Source organism: Typopeltis vanoorti, chromosome 17 (assembly GCF_054136105.1).
Source record: "Typopeltis vanoorti isolate ZY-2024b chromosome 17, IOZ_Tvanoo_1.0, whole genome shotgun sequence".
NCBI lineage: Eukaryota > Metazoa > Arthropoda > Arachnida > Uropygi > Thelyphonidae > Typopeltis > Typopeltis vanoorti.
In genome coordinates, this window is record NC_143565.1 from 82203850 (window position 1) to 82228766 (window position 24917).

General features: G+C 35.0%; 1 protein-coding gene across 3 annotated transcripts in view; it reads left to right on the plus strand.

The window, feature by feature from the left end:
- The window catches only part of Patronin (calmodulin-regulated spectrin-associated protein patronin), a 358788-nt gene that overhangs the window by 145399 nt on the left and 188472 nt on the right, over positions 1–24917 (plus strand). For all 3 annotated transcript variants that reach the window (XM_090407071.1, XM_090407073.1, XM_090407072.1), the window contains exon 12: positions 13020–15810. In XM_090407071.1, the coding sequence (XP_090263197.1) occupies positions 13020–15810 (2791 nt within the window). The remainder of the gene's footprint in view (positions 1–13019; positions 15811–24917) is intronic.

Genomic DNA, 24917 nt, shown 5'->3' on the forward strand with positions numbered 1-24917 from the left:
AACCCATTCCCAAGAAGGGCGACAGATCACTGCCATCTAACTACTGCCCTAGCTCACTCATGGAGAAAATGGAAAGTAATGGAGAGAATCGTCACTTCTCAACTTCTACACTATTTTGAAGGCACCCATCTAATAAACAACTACCATTATGGATTTGTCACTGCCAGTCAGCAGGAGATCTGCTCACATATGTCACCCATCTCTGGACAAATGTCATGAATCTTAAGTAGTGTACTTGAGATTCATGACACCATGTCTGGCACAAAGGCTTACTAAGCAAACTTCCATCATTTGATCTGTCTCAGGACTTCTGTATTTGGATTGCCAGCTTTCTGTCTGGACACACACACTATATGTGATGGTAGATAGTTCCTTATCCTCTCACCAACCCTCTTTCTGCTATATATCAAATGACCTACTTCAGTTGACCTCCAACCCAATACACAGTTTTTCAGATGACAGCACATTGCACTCCTCCATTTCATTTGATAAACCTTACTCTACACAACTCATCTCAACCTACAGAACATCAACCACGGCTGCCCTCAATTCTGATCTCCAAGCCATCAGTATGGAATCCAGTGGGGTTCAGATAACCTCATCAATTTTAATGCTAGTAAAACCCAGTGTCTTATTTCTCACAAAAAAAATCATTTTCTCCCAGTATTATTTTTGACAACACCCAAATTTCCAGACAAAATGAGATTTCTCTTGAAATTACCCTGACTTCAAGCCTCTCCTGGCATAACCATATCACAACCATTGCATCCTCAGCTTCTAAAAAACTTGGATGATTTCTCTTTCATTCAAAACATTACTTCACCTCTGAATAACTGTTAACCTTATACAAATCACAAACCCAGCTATCGAATACTGCTCTCACATTTGGAGTGCGCTCCTAAGAACTCCCTCAAAATGCTTGTTTCAGTACAGAGGAGAGTAATCAGATTTATTAACGACCCATCTCTTACCAACTCACTCCTCCCGCTTTCACACAGACATTTGGTTTCTGCAATATGTGTATTCTATAAATATTTCCATGACAAATGTTCATCTGAAATAGCATCAATAATTCCCCTACTTAGTACTAAGCCCGTTGGAACACGTGCAGCTGCTGCTCAACACATTGAAACTGACAAAACAAATTTCTTTTCCCCCTCTTTCATCCCTGTTACATTGTGGAACAATCTTCTCTCTCTCTCTCTCTCTGATGTTCCCCAAGGAATACAATATACAGTCATTTAAATCAAATGCACCTCCTTTCCCAACCCACTATTCATATACAGTACTATAGGTTGATCAACCACCCTCTCGTATGGACTCAACATTTAAAAAAAAAAAAACATTTTGTACATTATATACATTTATACTTGCATTTTATGTAGATTAAATATTTATATTTTGTTTAAAGTCTTTGAAAACCCAATTTCTTAATGGGTCAAATGAGTTTAAAAAAGTGATTTAGAAGAAAAGTTGCATATGAGATATCCTGGGATACGAACCTGTGTGCAAAGTTTACTGAGATTAGTTTTGATGTTTTCTTTTTATTTTGAATTTAAGAATTTAAGGAAATATACGCTATCTCTCTCTCTCACACACACACACACACACACACACACACACACACACACACACACACACACACACACACACACACACACTCTACTGTATTTTTGAGAACTGAACATTCAAAGATGATCTTTGAATGTTCAGTGATGACTTTATATTTCTGTGATTGCTTTTCATTCCCATTTTATATATAAATATCATTGTTGTTGCAGTTGTAAAATCAACGGATGCTCTTTTAATATCACCATTTAAGGTTACAAAGATGTCCTTTACATTTCCAAAATAATCTTTGTTATGCTCTCTTAAATCTAGTGATCTTTTAAAATTTTAACATGTTAATCAGAATATGAATTAATTTTAAAAAGCATTGTAAAAACTCGATGTAGCTTGGAAATACCAAAGCACTTTACATCGATTTTTACAGAGGTCAAGTCCCATGAGAATGTTACAAAAATAACATTGTTTGTCTCTGTATATTTTATGCTAGATATTATTGTAAATAACCCTATGGGAATTAACTGCATTTACTCCTTTAACAAGAATATTTTAGAATGTCAAAAACAAAGGCAATGTTTTGCCACCAGAACTTTGTATAATAGCTCTATATGAAGGCATGAGAAAGTTGCTTACAAGCTCTGCGCATGAACACCTTCAAAGCTAGTATCAAAGAGGTCCGCTAGTTTCAGAGAAGTTTCTGCTGCCCGACAAGACAAGAAAAAAAAAAGAGTACATGGAGGAGAAGAAAGAACGGGTCAGCCGTATCAAAAAGATCAAGAACTGCTGATTTCTTCGGGGTTTACAACCCTTGGTGCAATGTCCCGAGAAGGCGACAATAAAAGGGGACTGAGCCAAACATCGAGAGGAGTGTCCAGGTCCAGTTGCCGAGAGAGAAGATGTGAGGCCCAGTTGCTGACAGAGGAGAGCAGAGGCGAAGCACTGTTGCCGAAGAGAGCTATAGGCAGTCAGCGGAGAACCAGAACTAAATTGGGAGAACAGCCGATGTGATGCCAAGTGCCGGTCAAATGTCCTAGTGCTGCGGGAAGTCAACTGAAGCCAAAATCCGCAGAACGATCTTCAAGCCTGAATGCTGAAACTTCTTGCCTGAACTTTTGAGCACCGGGAAGATTGCACTCCAACACCCGCTGATTTTTCGACAAAGCGTCCCCTGAAACAAGACTCTCCAGACGGAAACCTAAGGCCTGAGATGAGAGAAAAACCATGGAGACTTTGATGCAGGACTTTTGGAAGGTGTCATGACTAAGAGCCTCTGTAAGTGTATTAGTTCCTTTTGTTACACCCTGATACCTTAAGAATGTAGAATTCCCAGCTATCATGGTGTAACATGAAGAGAAAATAAAATAAAACCCCTGTATAAGAGCTAATATGCAAATTATTTAAAGAAAGAAAATATTCTTGCATCCAAGTAAAATATATAAGAAAAAAAAAGGGCGTTTGTTGAACTAACTAATAAAAGATGGAATATATTAGTGTTGTGATATAAAAAAAAAATTAGCTAAGTAAGACAGAAAAGATTAGTCATAAGGAATTATATGTGAGAGGCTAGAGATAAAAAAATGAAGCAAATTCCTAGAAAATTTGGAAAGGGGATTAATTTAGAGGCTAGCAAAAGAAAAACGACAGGCTATCGCTCAGGGTCAATTCCCGATTTGAGACATCGTCACGGGCTCGCCGACCAAAGGATGTTTGGCAGAAAAACGCCACCCTAATTGGTCGGTGAAGTCGAATCAAGTAAGGGGCAGAGAAAAGAAATTAAAGAAGGTCCTGTTAGGGATCAAGGTATAAAAGGGTTAGGAAACCCCCCCCCCCCCCAAAGGAGGCTTTTTTCCCCGGATAGTTTCTTCACGAGCTCCTCCGTATAGGTTTCACGTGGTTTTCCTGAGTGGCGGGATTGGAGTTATCTCCGTCGTCACAACAAGGAAACAAAAGTGAACGGGATTCCGTATTTCCTATGGTAAGAAATGAGGAATGCCATTTAGCCAAAGGAAAGAAGGTATATTCTATGTGTTTCATCGTCCAGTGACAACTACGAAAAAAGGAAATCTGTAAAGAAGTCGGTGTCCACGTGGTGAGTTTCACAGCCATGGTATAGATGATTCTAAAGTGTGTTATTAATTCAACTATGAAAGTAAAGATTGCATAAGCACAGTTCAATGCCAAAAGACACTTAGGAGTAACAGATTATAGGAGAGATCATACCAGGATAGTTCAATCGGAAAAAAGGTAGAGGCCAATATAGAAAACTCAAGAGAAAAAGGTACTGTAAAATCTCGTGTTAACTGAAAATCGTCTGTAATTGTTATCATTATTCTATTATTGAACTGTTGAAGAGACTAAGGAAATTTATACTAGGACTTTAGTACATGACTGATTATAATGAAAATATACTTGTTAATATTAATATTATATAAGTAATTCATGTGTCCTGAGAATTATGCATGTGTATTATAACGTATAGGAAAGTTTTAAATGTCAAGGTTATGTGTTAACACAGTAAAAGGATAATTTAATCTACATAGTTTTAAATAGTTAAATAGAGTGAGTTGATCACATATGTCCAGGTGCTACAGCATATAGTATATTCAGACTAATATAGGGTTAACTAAGGTGTTAATTAGATCTGGGATTACACATACAATTTTATGTGTTGAATTTGTTATGGCGGCATGATCATAATACCCATATAGGATCATAGCCAAATTACTTGTGATAAGCTAATGTTAATTTGTAAATGTTTTCTTAGTATTGAATTGAGTTATATATATTAATGGAATTGTACCATACTAATGAGTTTAATAAACCTTTGTTCATTGATAAAACAGTTGTCTGAAATTGCCCAATGCACCACTTGAAAAACGTACAAACTTAATCATGCGGGAAATTAATGTGTAAAAAAAACGAGATAAAGTGTCACGACTGCAATATTGTTTCACATTCAGACATATTTTAGTACTTTCTCCTTGTTTTTGTATTTAATATCTCAAACTAAATGTCCCAAAAGGCGCAGTATAATATAAATATTAGGGACACTAATGGGAGAAATAACTTAAATGTTTGTATTTTTGGTGATATCTCGTGCATAGATAATAGTTGAACATATTTAAGCAGAATTTCACTAGATAGAAAAATAATCAATAAAATGGGACACAACACTTTAATGTGCATTCTTTTTGTAATCTAGGAGATATGTCATAGATGGACTGATAAGAAATAGCTATAAGAGAGTCCTCTGATTTGTTGTTAGAATATAAATTGTAAGATAACTTGCCATAGCTAGTTAATTTCTTTATGAGTAAATTAGACTCGGAAGTTTGGTTTTCTTAAGCAGAGAAGTAACAGAGTAAATATACTGTTTAGTCATTTAATATTGAAAAGAGAAAGTTTGTTTCTTTATACCAAAAGGATAGGTAGAGAAGAGTAACCTCCCTATCGCTTATTTAATGTACTTTATTTTAAATGTAAATAAATGTGTTTTAATTATATGTCTATAGAGTGCCACCTGACTGTTTAATTTACAATGCACTGTTCCTAAAAAAAAATATCGGACTTGTGAGCAGGAAACTAAGTGAGATAGCCGAAGCATATAGTTAAGTGCAAATAGACCACGACTGTTGTGTAAAGCTTTACTGAAGGAATTTGTGTTACAGAAAGAGAGAGAGAAATCAACCAGCTGAGTTTTATGCCAATTAAAAGATATTAGTGGTGCAGTCTCAATAAAAATAAATTTTCTAGTATCCATAGGTGACTCGTAGTGCGAAAGGTAGATAAGCATGGTACGCAATAGTATAAGCAAGAAAGGTTACGAGAGAGAAAGTGCGCACCGCTAATTAGAATAATGGTATTTCAAAGGCGCAGTAACCAAGCAGGCTTTATAAATAACAAGTAATAGCAACACAGTTTACAGCATTGTTTTTCCTTATTTGTGTATTTTAAGATTATTGAATTTTCTAGTTTTCTACACTTGGCAGTTATGTAGTTTTTTAATTCACCAGTGGATTTGTCTCTCTCTCTCTCTCTCTCTTTTTATTGAACAAACACAAAAATATCAACAGCAAAATACATCTACTGTTTTTTTAGTCTGCCCACAGCACTAATATACTACAACAGTATATTAGTACTGTGGGTGGACTAAGTCTAATCTGGAAACACAGCACTAATATACTTCAGCTGTGTTATGCAGCACTCTTCTTATAGGAGGCTTTAAACAGCTGGTGGTTTCACAGTGGGCAATAAATTTTGCCCATCATCTGAAGACATTCATAAACTACTTTTCTTGCATTGAGATTCAAACTACACTTTGCTTGTATCCCATCTGTTTGATGGATAGCAAAATCATTTATTCAGTTCTTTAACTCTTTCTAAAGAATATGCATTGAACTTATATCCAGTGCTGCTGCCTTATAGAATTGTGTATGCTTCCATTTCTCCATGCTAAATTTTAATCTTCACTTTCCTGCCCACCACCCATGCAGATGTTTTTTTTTATTCATCCTGAAAAACAAGCTAACTAGACAGAAGATAGCACATACAATTTGCAGACATTATATGCTGTCCTTTGTAGCCTTATCTGCTTCAGTCATAATTCCAAACACAGCTTACACTGGTATGATTCCTGAACTTTTATTTGTTTGAAATCAAAATATCTAAATCCTTATATGCAACTCATTAACTCTTTCTTAAGAGCTAAATCATTCATTATTATAATAACCAACCAGCAAACAATGTATGTATTCATCACTTTGAAATTTGTTGCCCAGTGCTATTAACCTTATACAAACCACAAATTGAATATTGTTCTGATATCCCATGTAGGCATGGATGTTTGTGATTGTCTTCCACCTTCATACATTCATACAAGTGAATAAACACCCTCCCAAAGTGGAATGGGGTCACCATGGGAGAAGTAGACCCAACCTGCCTGCAATGGGAGAGGCCTTTATCCCTGCAGTGAGGAAAAGTTACAGGCTGTTAAAAAAAAATAAAAAATAAAAAATCTAGGGGGGGGGGTACCCCATGCACTAACTAAAATTCTTCTCTTCACACAAAATAGAACAGTTATATTGATCAGTAACTGACCTGTATCTCACAAGTTCATTCTATTCTCTTTGATCAATTATTTTTCTGTTGCAGTCATTTTTTGTTACTTTCATGGTTCCTGATGAATTGGCATCAATAACCTTTACCACTTTCTGCTGAATCTGTTAGGATACATGCAAAGATTAGTCAACATAATTATATTTCAAATTCACAGAAAATTTTTTTTTTTCCTCTTTGTTCATTCTCTATTGGTAGCCATTGGAACAGTCTTCTTACAGTCAAGTATCACTATAACAAACTCATTGGGAACAAGAAATAGTCTGTTATAAGGGATAGTTTACTATTGTAGATTTTCTGAGGTTTTTTGATAGTTTGCTATAGCTAGTGAATTGTCTTAAAAGATTAGTCTGCAGGCATTTTTAAATATAATATTAAAGAGGTTTTAGTTTTCTTCTCAACTTTTCCTATCAAAAATTTAACAAACTTGTTATGTTTCAGATTTCCATAAAAAGTTTTTTTTTTAAACTAAGTTGAAAGACAAACAGAAGCTTGCATTTTATCTTGATCTAACCTCCTCAGCTGGTCTAATAAGCATTCTCTATTGAAAAAAGAAATTTGCTTAAGAATTTATATAAAAGCAAATACAAATATGAAAATAAGATAGTTTATTATTATTATTTATATAGGTACTTCATGGAGTCAAAAAACTCATTTTGAGAGACCAATTTATATATATCAGCATAATACCTATCATACATCTTAATCCTATTCACTGTTGGGGTGCTCACAACCACCTCTGGCAATCCATTTCACTCATTTACCACTCTCCAAGTAAACAACATAGTCTGTGAACACCCTTGCTAACCACACTCTTAGACAAATTCTAAGTGTTACACCTTGTTTTCCCCCTACTCTCTATGTATTGAAACTTCTGTGTCAATCTTATAGAATTCCTTTGGTAACTTATAAGTTTCTATCATATCCTCTGTCCTCCACCTGTCAGCTAAACTCTGCAACCCACACATCCTCAGTCTATTTTCATGGGGAACGTTCCACAGACCTGTCACCAGCTTGGTCACTTGTCTCTGAATCCTCACCTCCCATTCCCCAAGAAACGCTGGTGATCAAATCTATGCACAGTAGTCAACATGTGACTGAATCATAGCCTTATAAAGAGGGATAATAACCTCCCTATATTTACTTGTCAATGTATTCTTTAGCATCCAAGTAATCCTCTGAATTTCAAATCTCTGTCTACCTTCATCCCCACATCTCTAGCCTCATCAATTTCCTGTAAACTAGTACTATCAAATATGATATGAAGTGTGTAATCTTTTCATCCCGAAGTGCATTGCCTTACATTTTACAACATTGAATTGACAGCCATTGTCCTTTGCCCACACTTCCAATTTATTTAAATCATCCTGTAAGATATCTACATCATATTTATCAACTATTGTCCTCTGCATCATCAGCAAACAACTGAATAACAGAGCCATCCCCTGCCTATTTGCTTCAACTTATGTAATAGTTTTCCATCTGGTATTTTGTCAAATGCCTTTGCAAAGTCCAGCAGTGTCAAGGTATAGCCATTTCCTTTATCCAGTTCTGCTGTCACTTTATTATAAAATGTGAATAAATTACCGAGGCAGGACTTAACTTTTACAAAGCCATGCTGCTCCCTATACAGTATCATATTCCCCCACCCATTCCATTTTAACCATCTTTTCAAATACCAAAAATACTATTTTAAAAAATGGTGATTTTTACATTATTTCTGGTAAATAACATTAAGCTAATGTAACATTTTCAAAATCTGCACATTATTCTGCATCTTTATTTTTATAATTTGTACTTCTACATGTTATTGTTTTGTGTTTATTATTTAGTTGTTTCCTGCCATTCTGACTGTATACAGTTACCATTACCTTTATTTATATTTCATTCCTGTCATACATAAACATTTTTCTATCATAAAAGCATGATTTTCTGCCATTTCCTTTGTCTACTTGTTGTGGCATTATTTCCTTGGAAATTCAATTATTTATAAATATTATAAGCTTTTACTGTTCTTGAAATAGTTAGCTTAAAATAGCATTGGTTCTGTGAGGGCTTAGGCTACTCTTCTGTATTTTGCTCACATCTACTTTATTTTGCAAAGTAAAATTCATTTTAGAAATTGTGGACTTTACAACCATGTTATAAATAACTATATTAATTTCCCAACTTTTCGACCTTCATATTAAGGTCATCATCTGGAGTATAAACAAATATACAAGGACAAGCTGAGTTACTTTCTTATATAATTATTACAATTTTGCCACCATTTACAAACCTATCAACCAAATTCACAACTTGTTACCTTCTCCTAAGGACAAACTCTCACCTCTTATGTTGCATGGCGTTTATGAGATTCCATGCTCCTGCAAATTGTCTTACTTTGGACAGACAGGTAGGTCTGTTCAGAAACGCATCTCGGAACATCAAGACCACATTCGTCTTTTTAAACTGCAGAAATCTGGTCTCTCTCAACATGGAATTGAAATCCAAGCCACAGGATCCATTGGGATAAGTCTAAAAACTTTTACATAGATCTTTTATATAAACATACAAACGTTTATATAAAGAAAGTGCTGAAGCCCTACAACACAGACCAAATTTAAACCGCAACGACGTTCTTACTATTCCTAAAGTATGGGAAATTGTCATACAAAATTGTGTAAAATATTTTTTTTATTTTTTATTTAATTTATTTTTTTACTTCTGTAACACTTCACGCACACTTATTGAGATTCTATTATAATCATGCGCCCTAACCGTATGTTATTCCTATTATTGTTTAAACTACTATACTGATGATGTTCTAAGATACTTGGGATGAAATATTTACAATTAAATAATTTTCACTGTGGTTAATACATGTATTTCTTGTAGTGATAAAGCTGAGTTACATTTCACACAGTATGCTAAAGAAACAATGATTTGATCAACGGTTATTCTACTGGCATGACCTCTAGTGAAAATATAAAAAAATACATATAGAAAGAAAAATACAGAATTAAAAAATTAATTAATTATTTAGAAACTACATCAAAGCTAAATTCTAGTTAAGATAACATAAGAGAAACATTTTTTCATATAGATAGTTTTTTTACAGTAACAATGATGTCCTATTTTTAACATGACAATTGTTATATTAGATTTAAGATTCTGGATTATCTACGGTCCTGTTTATAGTTAACTCTTAGGGAGAAAGGTTCTTTGGGTAGAATATGTGCCTTCCATATGCTTGGGATTTTTAGACCATCATTATTGTTGAGATTGGGGTGGTTGATAAGAATCTCACAGGCTTCTTAAATTTATGTTCATACCATGTTTTGGTGTGTAAACAACTGGTGCTTTTTCCAGTCAATTCTATATAAAGTGTTCAGGGCATGACCAGAAAGACCAGCTTCACCACAGTTATTATATTTAATGTGTCATTTATGTTCCTTTTGTCTGATAGGAATTGTGCGTCCTGTTTCCCCTATATATGGTAGATTACAGGTGCAATAAATACGGTATACTCTAGGGTGGACCAGCGGAGGGAGTGGGTCTTTGGATGAGTTGAGTAAGCTTTTTAATTTTGCAGGAGGTTTAAAGGTGGCTTTGAGGTTGTATATCTGTAGTATTCTGTTTATTTTATCTGATGTCCCTTTAATGTAAGGAATGGTTATAGTTTTATTCTAGTCTGGTTTATCTTTGTTTTCTTCTTGAAGATAATTACGGACAACACAGCAAACCATATCCTTCAAACTAAAAAAGAAAATCTCGTATCCAAATTTCATAGACTAAAAGATCGACAAAACCAACAGACACATTTGAATTTCTCTGCAGTTAATGTTAACAACCAACCAGAAGCAAGAAATAACAGGAGCCATCAATCGCCTGCAGGTAACAGTAATGTAATTAACCTATCCAATCACTCCTTAAACAAAGATGAACTCTTGCTACACGGCAAAGGTCTAAACTTTGTCATAGCACCCAGATCGATGAACAAACTGGATTTTATTTGTAATATTGAAAGAGGCTTAAGATTCATCCCAAATACCATAGCAGATAAAATACTTTTAGAAACCACCAACATTTTAAATATAAATTATAAGAAAACAATAACAAGCAACTTAACGAAACGCAAATTAACAGCAGTGGAATCGCTAAAATCAAATCCGGACATCTTAATAACTAGAGCCAATAAAGGAAGTGGCACCGTTATTCTAAACTGAACTACATATTTAGAAAAAATGAATCTGCTAGTCTCGGACAATAGTACATACCAACTTGTTAACTACGATCCAACAATAGAATAAAAAAGAAAATGGAGAAACTACTTAAATCAGTTACTAGGCCTGAAGATGCAGTCAAAAAAATTACTTCTGCACTACTGTCGTTCACCAAGAATTTATGGTCTACCAAAGATACACAAACAAAATACACTGCTCCAGCCGATAGTCAAAGGTATAGCAGCCCAAATTATCACCTAGCCAAGAAATTAGCAGCAACACTCAAAGAGTTGGTAGGTAATTCCCCCTCCTATATCAGAAACACACAACACTTCATAAACATAGTCAAAGACATTACATTAGAAGAAGATAATTTATTAGTCAGTCAGCTTTTGACATTTCTGCCCTCTTTACAAATGTCCCAATCAATGACACAATCTTTCTTTACAGAACAAATTCCCTCCAGATATCATGACGCTCTTTGCATGTATTACGTTCTGATTATTTTGTATGGCAAAACGCTTTCTACCTACAAAAAGAAGGCACAGCCATGGGCTCGCCATTATCCAACCCTATTGCTAACTTTTATATGGAACATTTTGAGCAACATGCTATAGATTCCTCTCCTTTAAAACCCAAAGTCTGGCTTAGATACATTAACGATGTTTTCGCAATCTGGCCCCATGGCCGCCAGACACTAGACACTTTCCTTAGCCACCTAAACAAACACAAACGTATACAGTTCACAATTGAGATTGAAAAACAGAACACCCTTCCATTTCCAGATACACTTGTCACATGTCTTCCTTCTGGCAGTCTTTCCTTCACTGTTGACCAGAAACTGACATATATTGGTCAATATATAACATAAACTCCTACCAACACAAAAACTTGGTGTCATTAATGCTCTAAAAAAACAGGACTTTGAAGATTTGCTCTAATGAACAAGCGCTGAAAAACGAATTTAAAGTTATCAGCAATACTTTTCTAAAAAATGGTTACAGCCAAAACACTTCTAACAAAATTCTCTACAAGACCTCAATAAGAAACAAAGATAAACCAGACTACGATAAAATTATAACCATTCCTTACATTAAAGGGACATCAGATAAAATAAATGGAATACTAGAGAAATACAACCCCAACGCCACCTTTAAACCTCCTGCAAAATTAAAAAGCTTACTCAACTCATCCAAAGACCCACTCCCTCTGCTGGTCCACCCTAGAGTATACCGTATTTATTGCACCTGTAATCTACCATATGTAGAGGAAACAGCATGCACAGTTCCTCTCAGACAAAAGGAACATAAACGACACATTAAATATAATAACTGTGGTGAAGCTGGCCTTTCTGATCAAGCCCTGATCAGAAATTACTTGGAATTAACTGGAAAAGCACCAGTTGTTTACATCACACCAAAACATGGTATGAAAGTAAATTTAAGGAAGCCTGTGAGATTCTTATCAACCACCCCAATCTGAACAATAATGATGGTCTAAAAATCCCAAGCATATAGAAGGCATATATTCTACCCATGGAATCTTTCTCCCTAAGAGTTGACTATAAACAGGACCTGTAGATAATACAGAATCTTAAATCTAACATAAAATGTTATGTTAGATTTAACATGTTAATCTTAAGCTATCTATATGAAAGAATGTTTCTTGTATGTTATCTTAAATGGAATTTAGCTTTGATGTAGTTTCTAAATAATTAATTTTTTAATGTTATCTGTATTTTTTTTATTATATTTTCACTAGAGGTCATGCCAGTAGAATAACCGTTGATCAAATCATTGTTTCTTTAGCATACTGTGTGAAATGTAACTCAGTTTGTCCTTGTATATTTGTCTATACTCCAGATGATGATCTTAATATGAAGGTCAAAACGTCGGGAAATTAAAATTGTTATTTATAACACTGTTGTAACGTCCACAATTTCTAAAATGAATGCTCATCACCGTGTAACACTAAAAGAAAGGACTGCAACATAAAATATTTATATTTCATCTGTTCAGTTTTTTTTTTTTTTTTTTTTTTCCCCTTCTAAGAATTTTTTTAAAGGTATTTTTATTGTGAACTATGTATGATTTTAGTGTTGTTAAATATATACTTTTTTTTCCTCTCATATAGGTTTCAAAGTGATGAAGAGCCAGGGTATTATTCAGAAAATTACCCCTCACTTAAATATGAATATTCACCTGCTGGTTCGATGAAAGAATTACGATCAAGGAGGCTATCAGGCCATGAAAGTGCTGAATTACTACCTGTACAAACAAAAGAACCTAAAGAAAGAATTAATAATGATTCAAAACTTTTAGAAAGAGGTGAACAGAATGTTAAAGTACTTCAAAAGACACTTAGGGATTCACCATACCGTGATCATTTTTCGCCATCTCCTGAATTGAGCATTTATAATAGTCCAAAACATATGGGTACATATACATCACTTACCAAAGAGGATTCCATGCAAAGGGAAGAGATAGATGATGATGATTTTTCTGACAATCTAGTGACACGAGAAACTTCAAAATCAACTCCAATGCATTCCAGTGTACATCGACAAAGTGCAGGATTAGAAAATTATTATAACCAGTTAGCCACGGAAGGAGAAGAAAAAATTAAAGCAGAATTAAATAGTAATCAGTTTACAAAGAATTGGGAGACTAGGTATAAAGAAAAATTTCTCAATAATATTCTTGATGAGAAAAATTCTGCATCAGATTTTGATTCTTCAGCCCTTACTAAAGCTGATATTTATATTGATGAAAAGGATAACAAAAGTCCCTTTGCAACTACTAGTTTTGCTCAGTTATCAAAGCTCAAAGAAAATAACAGCAATGCCATTAACATAGTTTACATGCAGCATGATAGGGATAACCGCAATCCAGATACAGGTAAGAATCCATTGAAGTCCAGTTTCTTGCAGAAAGCAAAAGAGAAATCAAGAAATGGTGAAGAAAAAAAGACAACATTTGCAGTCCTTCCAAATACAACAACATGGCAGAAGCAACATGCCAATAATGCTGTGTCTCCTCAAGTAGATTCAGGCCATGAAACACCCACAGACTCAGCAGGAGATGCTCCCATAACTATACAGCTTAATAATGTAAGGCTTAAATTGGAAGAACGCCGCCGGAAAATAGAACATGATAAAAGACGAGTAGAATCTCTTTGGAAGAAGCAGCGACAGAGGTTAGGAAAAGCAGCATTTCTTCAAGCAGTAAGTAAGGGGAGTGGGTCAGGTGCTGCAACACCTGATAGTGGTACTGGTAAGGAAGAAACAGAAACTGAAGTTGAAAATACAACTGTTGCAGAACCAGTAATGACAGCTGAGCAAGCCACACCACAAATTGCTAGGGAGTTATCAATACACGAAATAGCTGCAGATCTAGATTCAGTAAGAAAAAAATGGTTAGACAGCCAAGAATCATCTGGAGGATTACCGAAACAAGTAGAAAAAACTGAACAAAAGGATACTGAGTCTGTAGATGATGAGAGTCTTAATGCAGAAGATTTTCAGTCTTCCATTGAACATTTGAATAATAGCTTACATGATATTCAAGCTGATATATACAAACTTTGTCGGCAAGAAGACTTAATCCAGAAAATGATGAAACCTGCTGATAATCCACAAAGTGAACCACCACAATTTTTTCTTCACAGTCGTTCTCCTCTTCAGCAGCATCCACAATCTTACCTACCAAATCAAGAATTGCCTCGATGGAATGATATATCACATGCAACACAACATTCCCATCCAGAAAGATCTCCTTCTCACTTAGAACGATCTCCTTCCAGAAGTCAGTGGGGACATTCTGCAGCTATGCAAAGCCAGCCAAAACATTTTATAGATGGTGCATCTCTTAATCAGCAGTGGCAAACGCCATTAATTTCTTCCAGACCACCTATGGACCCTCAGCAGGTGGGAGGACACATTCCTCCTCCTCCTCAAGTTTATGAAAGGAAACCGCCTTCCGGAGTGCCATTTTTAGACAAAGGCCAAGGCTTTTCTCTTCATCAAGGGCCTATGGACAACTTTCCCTTTTATCAATATGGACTTCAACCTCCCAGTCATTATCAAAATGGACCATCAAAAGAACTTTTATCGCAACCCTATGGTTTACCTACATATACAGTTCCGTCATCTCATCCATATGATAGCATGCAGCAGCCACATGCTATGCAGTATGGTGGGGTATTATATACCTCTCCAGCATCTCTTCCAAATTTGTGTCAACAGAAACAACAGCCTCCTTATCAAATTCCTGAAGGCACTATCACACATCCACATTCCATTTCACTGTCCCATTCACAGCCCCAACTTCAACAAAATTTCGAATCCCCAAAATCTGCTACTCTACCTGTGTCCTCAGAATTACAGCAACATAATCAAAGGACAGATCGAAGTGCACCTCATACTGAAGAATTTCTTAACGAACCTGTTATTAGTTCTGGTAGAAGTGATGAAGAGCAACATTCCATACCACCAACTAAACATGTCATCCATAAAACGTATCGAGTTTCTAAATCACCAGTATGTGCATCATTACAAGGTTTGGGTGAAGGGGACACAGAACAAAATGTAGAATTGCCAGTTCAGCCTATTAAAAGTGCCACAGAAACTGAAAAAGGATTTTACATTTCATTCGATGATGATCAGCCACGTAAACCAAAACCCAAATTACGTCCTCGTCTTTTCAAAACACAGTCCCCACTAAAAGGATCAGAAGTTCCTGTTGATAGTCAAGAGACAAATGTTGCATCTGATTTGTCAGAAGCTCAACCAGCATCAACACTTCCTGAAGAACAAGAAGTTGTACCACAGAATGAGGAAAATAAAGATCAAGAAAGTGAAGATGGTTCAGCAAATACTTCTGGTTTAGGATTTGTTATTGGTGCTGATCTTGTTAATCCCGATCCAGTAAGTTTTTATTTATTGAGATATTTCATATGGTTTTAATACTAAAATAGTTTATATGTAGAATAATTAAGAAACATTAATGCATTTATAAACAGTTTCATGCATCCAGGCTTGCTAGAATGTTGATGGCTCTGTTGCTAACTTCTTAGTTTTTTTAAATGAAATGTGATTTTTTTTATAAATAAAGAGCTTTGTTTTTCCTCTGAGCAGTTTGGAGAAATTATAGTTGGTAAATCTTAATATCTGCAACAGGTCTTTAGGGCACTTTTGCTGTTTCTCCTTCTGATCCATATTTCTCATATTAAGAAGAAAATCTTAATTGAAGATTTTAAATCTGTCAAGATCTCTTTCCTTCATCCCCTTTCATAGCAGCATGCCTAAATGCATTTTTCTCTGCATTTTACTCAACTCTAGCAACATATTGCATATTTTGTCCCATAAATATTTACCTCAACTTCACACCAAACAAAGTGACAAGTAGGGCCTTTGTAGCACTTTTTTATTTTTATTTTTAATGGATGAACAGCAGTAGTCCAAGGACTACTGCTGTTCATCCATTATATTAATTATAATGTGAACGGTTTGATGGGACTTTAAATGGTTATTTGTTTGTTTGCAGATAATGAGATTAGAGTGTTATTAGAGGAATGCTGCCAATATAACAGATTAGGATAGACTGTAGGTAGGCAAATAACAGAGATATCAGAGCTAAATTAAGGTTTTTAAACTTGGCATTCAGAAGAGAGAAATGATCTAGGAGCATTGATGAATGGAGAGTTGCATTTTGAGGAATTGTATTGTAATGATGGTTAAGACAAAAAGATCCACAATGGTGGAAAAAATATTGCTAGTAAAGATGTGGTGGTTTTGGTGTATCAACCTTCTCAGACTACATCTTTACCCAGTTTGTAAGTAAAAAAAAAAAAGGTGATATGATTGAAACAAAGTTGTTGAGAGGGGGGGGGGGCTTCTCCAATGGGTAACGATGAGATTTTCCAGAGGTTGGAATTTGGAAGGAAACAAAGCAAATAAGAGAAAGAGTCAGCTGAGCTCTGTAAATAAGGAAGAAGTAAGGTTTTTGCACATGAGCATGTGTAATGGTTATGTGGTTGGTATATAGACATGAATTTACAATGGGATTCGATGGACTTTTTTGTGGCATTTAGAACAGATCTTGCATATATGTCTTAACTGGTTGCAGGGTTCTTTGAATGCTTCCTGGAGATCCCATAATAGCAATAATAATAATAATAAGTTATGGTCTGATTTTGCTACTTGTTATCTTCATTTCCTAAAATGTAACCCTCAGTTTGGTTCTTTAAGTAATTGTTCTTTTGTTCTGTATTAAATTATTTAAATGTCTGTTTACAGTACAAGTTTTGTTAATTCTTTTTTTTTTCTTTTCTGACTAAAAATTGTAGCTCAAAAATTACCTTTCCACTGGCATTGAGTTTTCAGTATTCTGAAATTGAACATCAATACTGAAATTCAGTATTGAGACTTCTAGTAAGCATATCTCAGACATGAAAATCATCTATTACCTTGTTTATATTTTGAACAACCGTAATAAGTTTTTATAGCTGAAAAAGGTTTGGCCTTATTCATCAGTAGAGAATGTTGCCTGCGGTTCCAGTTTATACATTATTTAATGTAATAAAGAATTTTTACCCTGTTTTTTAATACCAGGAACTAAATTTAACTACATATTTTTTGTGGTATTTTACTTGACAGTAATGTGAAATAATGTTTAATTACATTTTTCTTTTTTTTTAATTATTTATTTCATCATCATCAAATTCCTGACATGTACCCTCAAGGGGTGTACAGGATATGATAGTACTACATGAAAAATTTACATCATTACTAACTTCCTATCTACAATTTTCCTTCAAATCAGTCTGTTACTTGTCAAGACTCCAACATTACCAGATCTTATATTCTTATCGTCTAAGACACTTTGTACAGTATCAATCCACCTATATCTTGGTCTTCCTCTGGGTCGTTTTCCTGCCAACTTGGCAGAGAACACTTGTTTTGCTAATCTTTCCTCGCCCATTCTGTTCAAGTGACCATACCACCTGAGATTAGCTCTGCTAACGAATTCCTGGATGCAGACAATGTCAAGTTCTTTCCTAATATAATCGTTTTTAATATGATATTGCCATTGATGCCATTTGTTCACGCCCTTAATCTTTCTCGGGACTCTCATATCTGCAGTCTCTAGTCTTTGGTCAAGTGTTTTACTTCTGACTCAGCTCTTAGATCCATAAGTTAAAACTGGTTTGAACACTGACTTGTATACAGCTAATTTAGTGTTCTGACTAATTTCTTTCTTATTCCATATCAATTTATTCAATTGCCTTCCTACCATGCCAGCTTTGTTGATTCTGTTGTCTATTTCCATATTTAATTTACCACCTTCACTAAAAATCATGCCTAAGTAGTTGAAATGTTTTACTTGTTCCACAGGTTCTCCATTCACAACACAGTAGTTGACATTGTCAGTGATTATACCTATTTTCATTGTCTTTGTCTTTTAATTGCTGACCGTCATACCATATCTATTACAACAGTTATTCAATTTAGTCAGAGAATCTTGCAAACTTGTAGCGGATTTATTTAGAAGTATAACATCTTCCGCATAAAGCAAAGAGCTGACATTAACATCTCCAAGTTTTTATATCATGTTTAATACCACTTTCATTCATGATGTGATACATATAGATAATGAATAACAGAAGGGATAATGTACATCATTGTCTCACACCAGATTTAACATTAAACCATCTTCCTGTACTTCCTTCAATTCTCACTGCTGACTTACAACTCAAATAAAGACTAAGTATTGTTTAATATAATGCCCCATTGACACCATATAACTGTAGCATATTGAATAGCTTCTCTCTTTGCACCTTGTCATATGCCTTTTCCAAATCGACAAAACCTAAATACATATCGTTGTTATATTCCCATGATTTCTCCACTATTTGTCGTAAAGTGAAGATCTGATCCTGACAGCCTCTGTTTGATCTGAATCCAGCTTGTTCTTCACCAAGCTTTTCTTCCACAATTCTTCTCAACTGTTTCTCAAGTATACTTGCATATATCTTACCAATAACACTCAATAGGGATATACCTCTGTAATTCTCACATTCAGTTTGATTTCCCTTTTTACTTATAGATACTATGAGAGCTCTACTCCAATCATTGGGAATTCGTCCCTCTGTCCAGGCATTTTGAACTATGCAGTGCAGCCACTGTAACACTTTTATAGCACCATACTTCAGCATTTCTGGTCGAATATCATCTACTCCTGCTGCCTTTCCACATTTCAAGGCTTTGATGGCTTTTTCTACTTCAAGTATGGATATGTATTCCTCACTGCATGCCTGGTCAGTGTTTTTTATCACTGTGCTGTCATCACTGCTTGTTTCATTTAGCAAATTTTCAAAGTAATTACTCCATACTTCCAGAATATCATTTTCTCCTGTTTTCATTTCACCTTTATCATCTCTAACTTCTTTTACAGCACTCTTTCCTCCATTCCTAAGCTTCTTCAACAACCTCCAGAATATTTTACCACCACCTTGATATTTATTTTCTATGTTCTTGCTAAAGTCCTCCATGACTTTTGTTTAACTTTCTTGTATTTGTCTCTGTATTTCTCTAAGAGCACAAGCTGACTTATTTGACAGGAACTTTTCATATGCTTCCTTCTTTTCTTTCACTGCCTCTTTGACTTCCTGTGTCCACCAGGGAGTTCTGATTTTTTTTATCCTTGCAGACAACCTCACCAAATGCCTCTCTGGCAGAATCAATGTTTTCTTCAGAGTTTGCCACTGAATCTCCAAGGTTTGATTCCTGTTCTCAGACTCCTTCATTTTTTCTTCAATAATATTTGTGCATTTTAGTCTACAGTTCACATCTGAGAGCTGCTCAACTTTTATTCGCTTTAAAACTTTCTTACATGTTATTCTTTTCAGTATGAAATTCAATTTTATCCTGCTCAAGACTAAATAGTGATCAGTTTCAAATCCTCTGTACACTGGTGTCCTGCACCAGGGAGGAAACATCACTATCAACAATAACATAGTCAATGAGACTTTTCTTATTCCTTGCCTCTTTTCTCCATGTGAATTTGTGCACATTTTTATGTTGGAATATGGTGTTAGGAATAACCAGTCCATGTCCTGAGCAGAAATCCAACCATAATAGTATTTGCCATTATTATTAGCTCTGCTCTTTTCTCCAAATTTTCCCAAAATATTTTTGTATGTTTGACAATCATTTCCTACTCTGCTGTTTAGATCCCCAACAAGGACCAACTTTCCTTTTTCATTGTATCAGTTGCTTTTTCTAAAGCATCAAAAAATTCCTCCATTTCTACCTAAGTAGAACCTTCTGTGGGACCATAGGCACAAATAAGTCACATTGTCCAATTCCCCATTCTGATATTTGCCCACATTACTCTACTTGAGACTGCCTGCCATTCAAGAAGATTAGCCTTGTATTTTGCGTTGAATACTATGGCTACTCCTTCTTTTTCTTGATTATCATTTCCTGAATATAACATTTTGTATTTATTGCTCAGAAAGATCTCACCAGTTTTTGTCTTTTTTGTTTCAGTCACCCCTATTATGTCGATCTGGTACTTATCTAATTCCTCCAGTAGCTCCATTTCTTTGCCATTCAGGCTTCTTATGTTAATAGCACCGATCTTTAACTCTGGTGATGTTGATTTGGGGTTTGTTTTCAGATTTGTTCCAGTAGCTAACTTTTCGCTGTTCGCCCTGGTTCAGGAGACCCCAAATTGCCAGCCCATCCTCGTTCGTTCAGTATCCAGATACCCAACAGGATGCACCACGAGAAGGTGAGGATTGGACATTAGGTCAGTACCCTGGTCGGTTCTCCGCATTCCTTTAAAGGCTATGTTGAGGTCTCCTGTCAGTTATACAGCCTTGACCCTTAGCCACCCCGCTTATTTATTTTTAAGGATAAATTTCAGTTATCTGGTCCTCTCAACATCTTAATTAGTTATGGTTTGGAGCAGTTCATCTCTCTCTCATATATATATATATATATATATAACAGTGGCGTTGCATGCCCATTTCAGTCGAGTGTACTGTCGTGTGGCTTATACAACCTGCATTACAAAATTCCCATCAATTTGAATGTATGATTGCATTTTTATTGATGTATGAGTTTTAAGAGTGCATAGCTGATCAGCACTCATCTTAATTGGTCCAATGCAATTAATTGTAGGAATCACTTTGAATACCTTCATTTATCAATTAATTGTAACAAAACCTGCATGGAGTGCAGGTGTTTGTTTTGAGATATATTAGAAAACAATAATGAAGGTAAATGCTATATTTGGTTGATATATTTGAATTACTCAAAAGTCTAAATATGTGAACCATCATTAATAAGTCATAAGATGGGAAATGTGAAGGAAAGAATAAATGTACATAGAAATACTTTCATTAATGGCAAATGAATTATTAGTAATTAATATTTGTGATATGTGTATCCTGTAAGTTGCTGAGTAGAACAAATAGCATGTGATTCTAATGAGCGTGTATTTTTCTTGATCACAGAACTAATGTAAATAACTATTTGGGAACATGGATTAAGTGTAAATGGATAAGTATTTTAATACCGACTAGTTTCATCAAACTTAAGCTGTTGGCATCGTCAGGGTACAAGCACTGAGGTTAAAACATATCACAGAATAGATCTTAACTGTAAATTCTAAAAATTATAATTACAAACTAAAATAGCATTGAACGTGAATAATACACGTATTGCGTGTACATGATTTACCAGTTGTTGCTAAGGTTAAAATGAACTTTAATGCTATAATTAGCATTAAAGTTCATTTCTTGTGTGTTCAGAGATCTAATTAGGGTTTTCCACATCTCTGGAAGTATTAAACCTTGGTTCCTGTTAAGGTTATCTGTAGTGCGTGCGACTGTGGCTGCTACTTTAAACATTCGAGAGTGGTAGTCTTCTTGTATGTAAGAGGTACAACTTTTGTCCCACTCAATGATGTGGTTTGTTATGGAGAAATGTGATGAGAGGCCTGATATGTCTTTGTTGTTTTTAACATAACCAATGTGTTCCTTCTGTCTAATCTCGAGGCTTCTCGAAGTCTGGCTGATGTAACTTGAACCACACGAGCATGGAATATTATAGACTCCAGCATACTTATAGAAAGGATGGGTATCTTTTGGAGATCATAGTAGTAGTTTGTGAATTGTTTCTATAGGTTTGAATGTCACTCTTATTTTATGTGGTTTGAGGAGATTAGCGAGCTTATTAGAGATACTGCTCACATACAGAATGATGATTGTTGTAATATATTGAGTGTCTTCTCGTTCTCTTTGTGGTTCACAAAGAGAACGAGAAAATTTTTTTGGCTCAAAGAAAAGGATTTTGTTGACGAGTCTTCATGGGTAGCCATTCAAGGCGAGATTATTAGATATCAATGTTAATTCATCTTGGAGGTCCTTTTCATCCGTTGTAATGCAGACAGCTCTTTTCTTTAGTATGTGTACTATGCTGAGTTTGTGAGAAATGTGGTGTGAGAAGCTATGATGTTATCTACATTTTATTCGTAGGTTTCCTATAGACTGATAGGTTCATAAGGCCATTAACTTGCTTCTTAATTAAGATGCCTAAGAACGGTAGTTGTTTGTCTTTTTCAAGTTTTTGTATTATTATACGTGTATTATTCACGTTCAATGCTATTTTAGTTTGTAACTATAATTTTTAGAATTTACAGTTAAAATCTATTTTGTGATATGTTTTAACCTCAGTGCTTGTACTCTGATGATGCCAACAGCTTAAGTTTGGTGAAACTAGTCAGTATTAAAATACTTATTCGTTTACACTTGATCAATGTTCCCAAATAGTTATTTACATTAGCATGTGATCCTATAAAGTCTAGACATGAATAAGTGAATTTACACCCTCTTTCCAAAAAGAAACCAAACTTTTGATAGAAAATAAAACACAGGCCAATCATAATTATTCAAATCATTCTTATTCAATCACTATACTCTCTCTCAGCTTCAATACAGCGTTTGGCATGGTCAGTTAATTCGTTAAATGAGTTTTTTATATAGGTTTATGGGATACTGTACTGTTGAAGGTCATGGTTACTGCCGCTTGAACATTTTCAGTGATGTCATATCACTTTCCTTTCATCGGCAAATGAAATCGGGGGAAGAGAAAGAAGTCACAGGGTGCTAAATCAGGTAAATACGTCGATCACAAACTTGGTTTTTGCTCAAAAACTGTCTCACAATGTTCGAACGATGAAATGATCCATTATAATGCAAAAGTGACCAGCTGCCTGCATATGATATTCATGCCATACGTGACAAATTCTCGCTATCAATCGCTTCAAAACTTCGAGATAAAACTCAATAGTGAGTTTTATCTCGAATACCCATGACTGTTTGGCCAGGTGGAACGAATTCTTTGTGGATAATGCCCTTGGAATCAGAGAAACAAATCAGTATTGTCTTGACTTTTGACTTCTCCAAGCAACTTTTTTTCGGATGCCCCTCTTTTGGTGGTCTCCATTCAGCACTCTGGCACTTGTTTCTGGCTCATATCCAAAACACCACGTTTTCACTAGTAACAATCGTTTCAGGGAAGTTTAAGTTCTTACGAGCAGTTTTATGAGGTCCTTGCAGTGCTCAGTTCGATACGTTTTTTGGTCGTCGGTCAACTTGGGGGAAACAGTTCGCAAATTCAATTTATGAAGGCCTAAGCTCTCGGTCAAAATGTTGTGCACAATTAATTTTGGAATCCCCAATTCATCTTCAATCAATCTCATGGATGATTTCGGGTTTTCTTTGATGAAATCATGCACTTTTTGGATGTTAACTTCGCTCAGTCCAGTTTTTGGATGGCCCGGCTTTTCGTCATCCTCAAGCGTCTCACAACCACTTTGAAATTGCTTGAACCACTCATAAACTTGAGTACGGTATAAGCATTCATCACCATATGCTTTTTGAAGCATTTGATGTGTTTCGGTAAAACTTTTATCAAGTTTAACACAAAAGTCAATCGCAGCTCTGTTTGAAACTCATTTTCTAACTATTCATCAAAACACTGTCACTCTTGGCACTATAACTCAGCTTCTAATGAAGCAAATGTCATAAACAGTTGGCACAACACTAATGAAGGTTGTCGCTTTCGACAACAAAAAGATACAACAGGTGGTGCCACTAGTTCCTTCAATTTTCGAAAAGTTCGGTTTCTTTTTGGACAGAGGGCGTATAATGGCATAATTTAAAAAAAAAAAAAAACTTAGAGGGGAAAAGATTTGTTTGTAAAACATAACTAATAATAAACAGCCATTATATACATTTAGCAGTTCGGTTAAAAACTATAGGGTGAAGCTAATACAATGAACTCATAATGTTGATTAGATGATTCATTTAGGCATGGCAGGAATGCACGTGGTTTGATAGAGCAGTATGTAACTTGTAAAATTTGTGCATGTTATGTGTACTTCTCTGGTTTATGTATATTTCACTTCATTTTCTAAGAATTTTCATTTGTTGACTGAGACTTAGTATACATTTTACACAATAATAGGATACATAATATCCAATCATTATTGGAATTATCCATGTTTTCGAGATCCTACACTCATTACTTTTTTTTTTAGTGTCAGCATCTCTTCTTTTTCATGAGTAATAGAAATCTCATGTATGCTAGTATTTTCTTGTAGATCAACAACTTAATACAGAAGTATTCATTTTTATTCAGGAACAGATAAATTTTACTACATCTGTTGTTTCTGAAGATTAGAATAAAAAATGTCCTTAACATGCTGTATAAGCTTTGTAAAAATGTAACTGCTCAATGCAGAAGTGGCATACATATGCTAAAAGCTAGTATCTGTCAGAGAATATGGAAACAGACATCCAGGTGTAAATGTGACAACATGTTAATATAATTTTAAATATGGAAAGCATAAATGACACTTTCTTTTAAGGTTACATGATGATCAGCATTCATATTTATAAATTTAGGGACACAAAACACACGTGTTGAAAAGATTATTTTACTGATTATTAATAAAATAA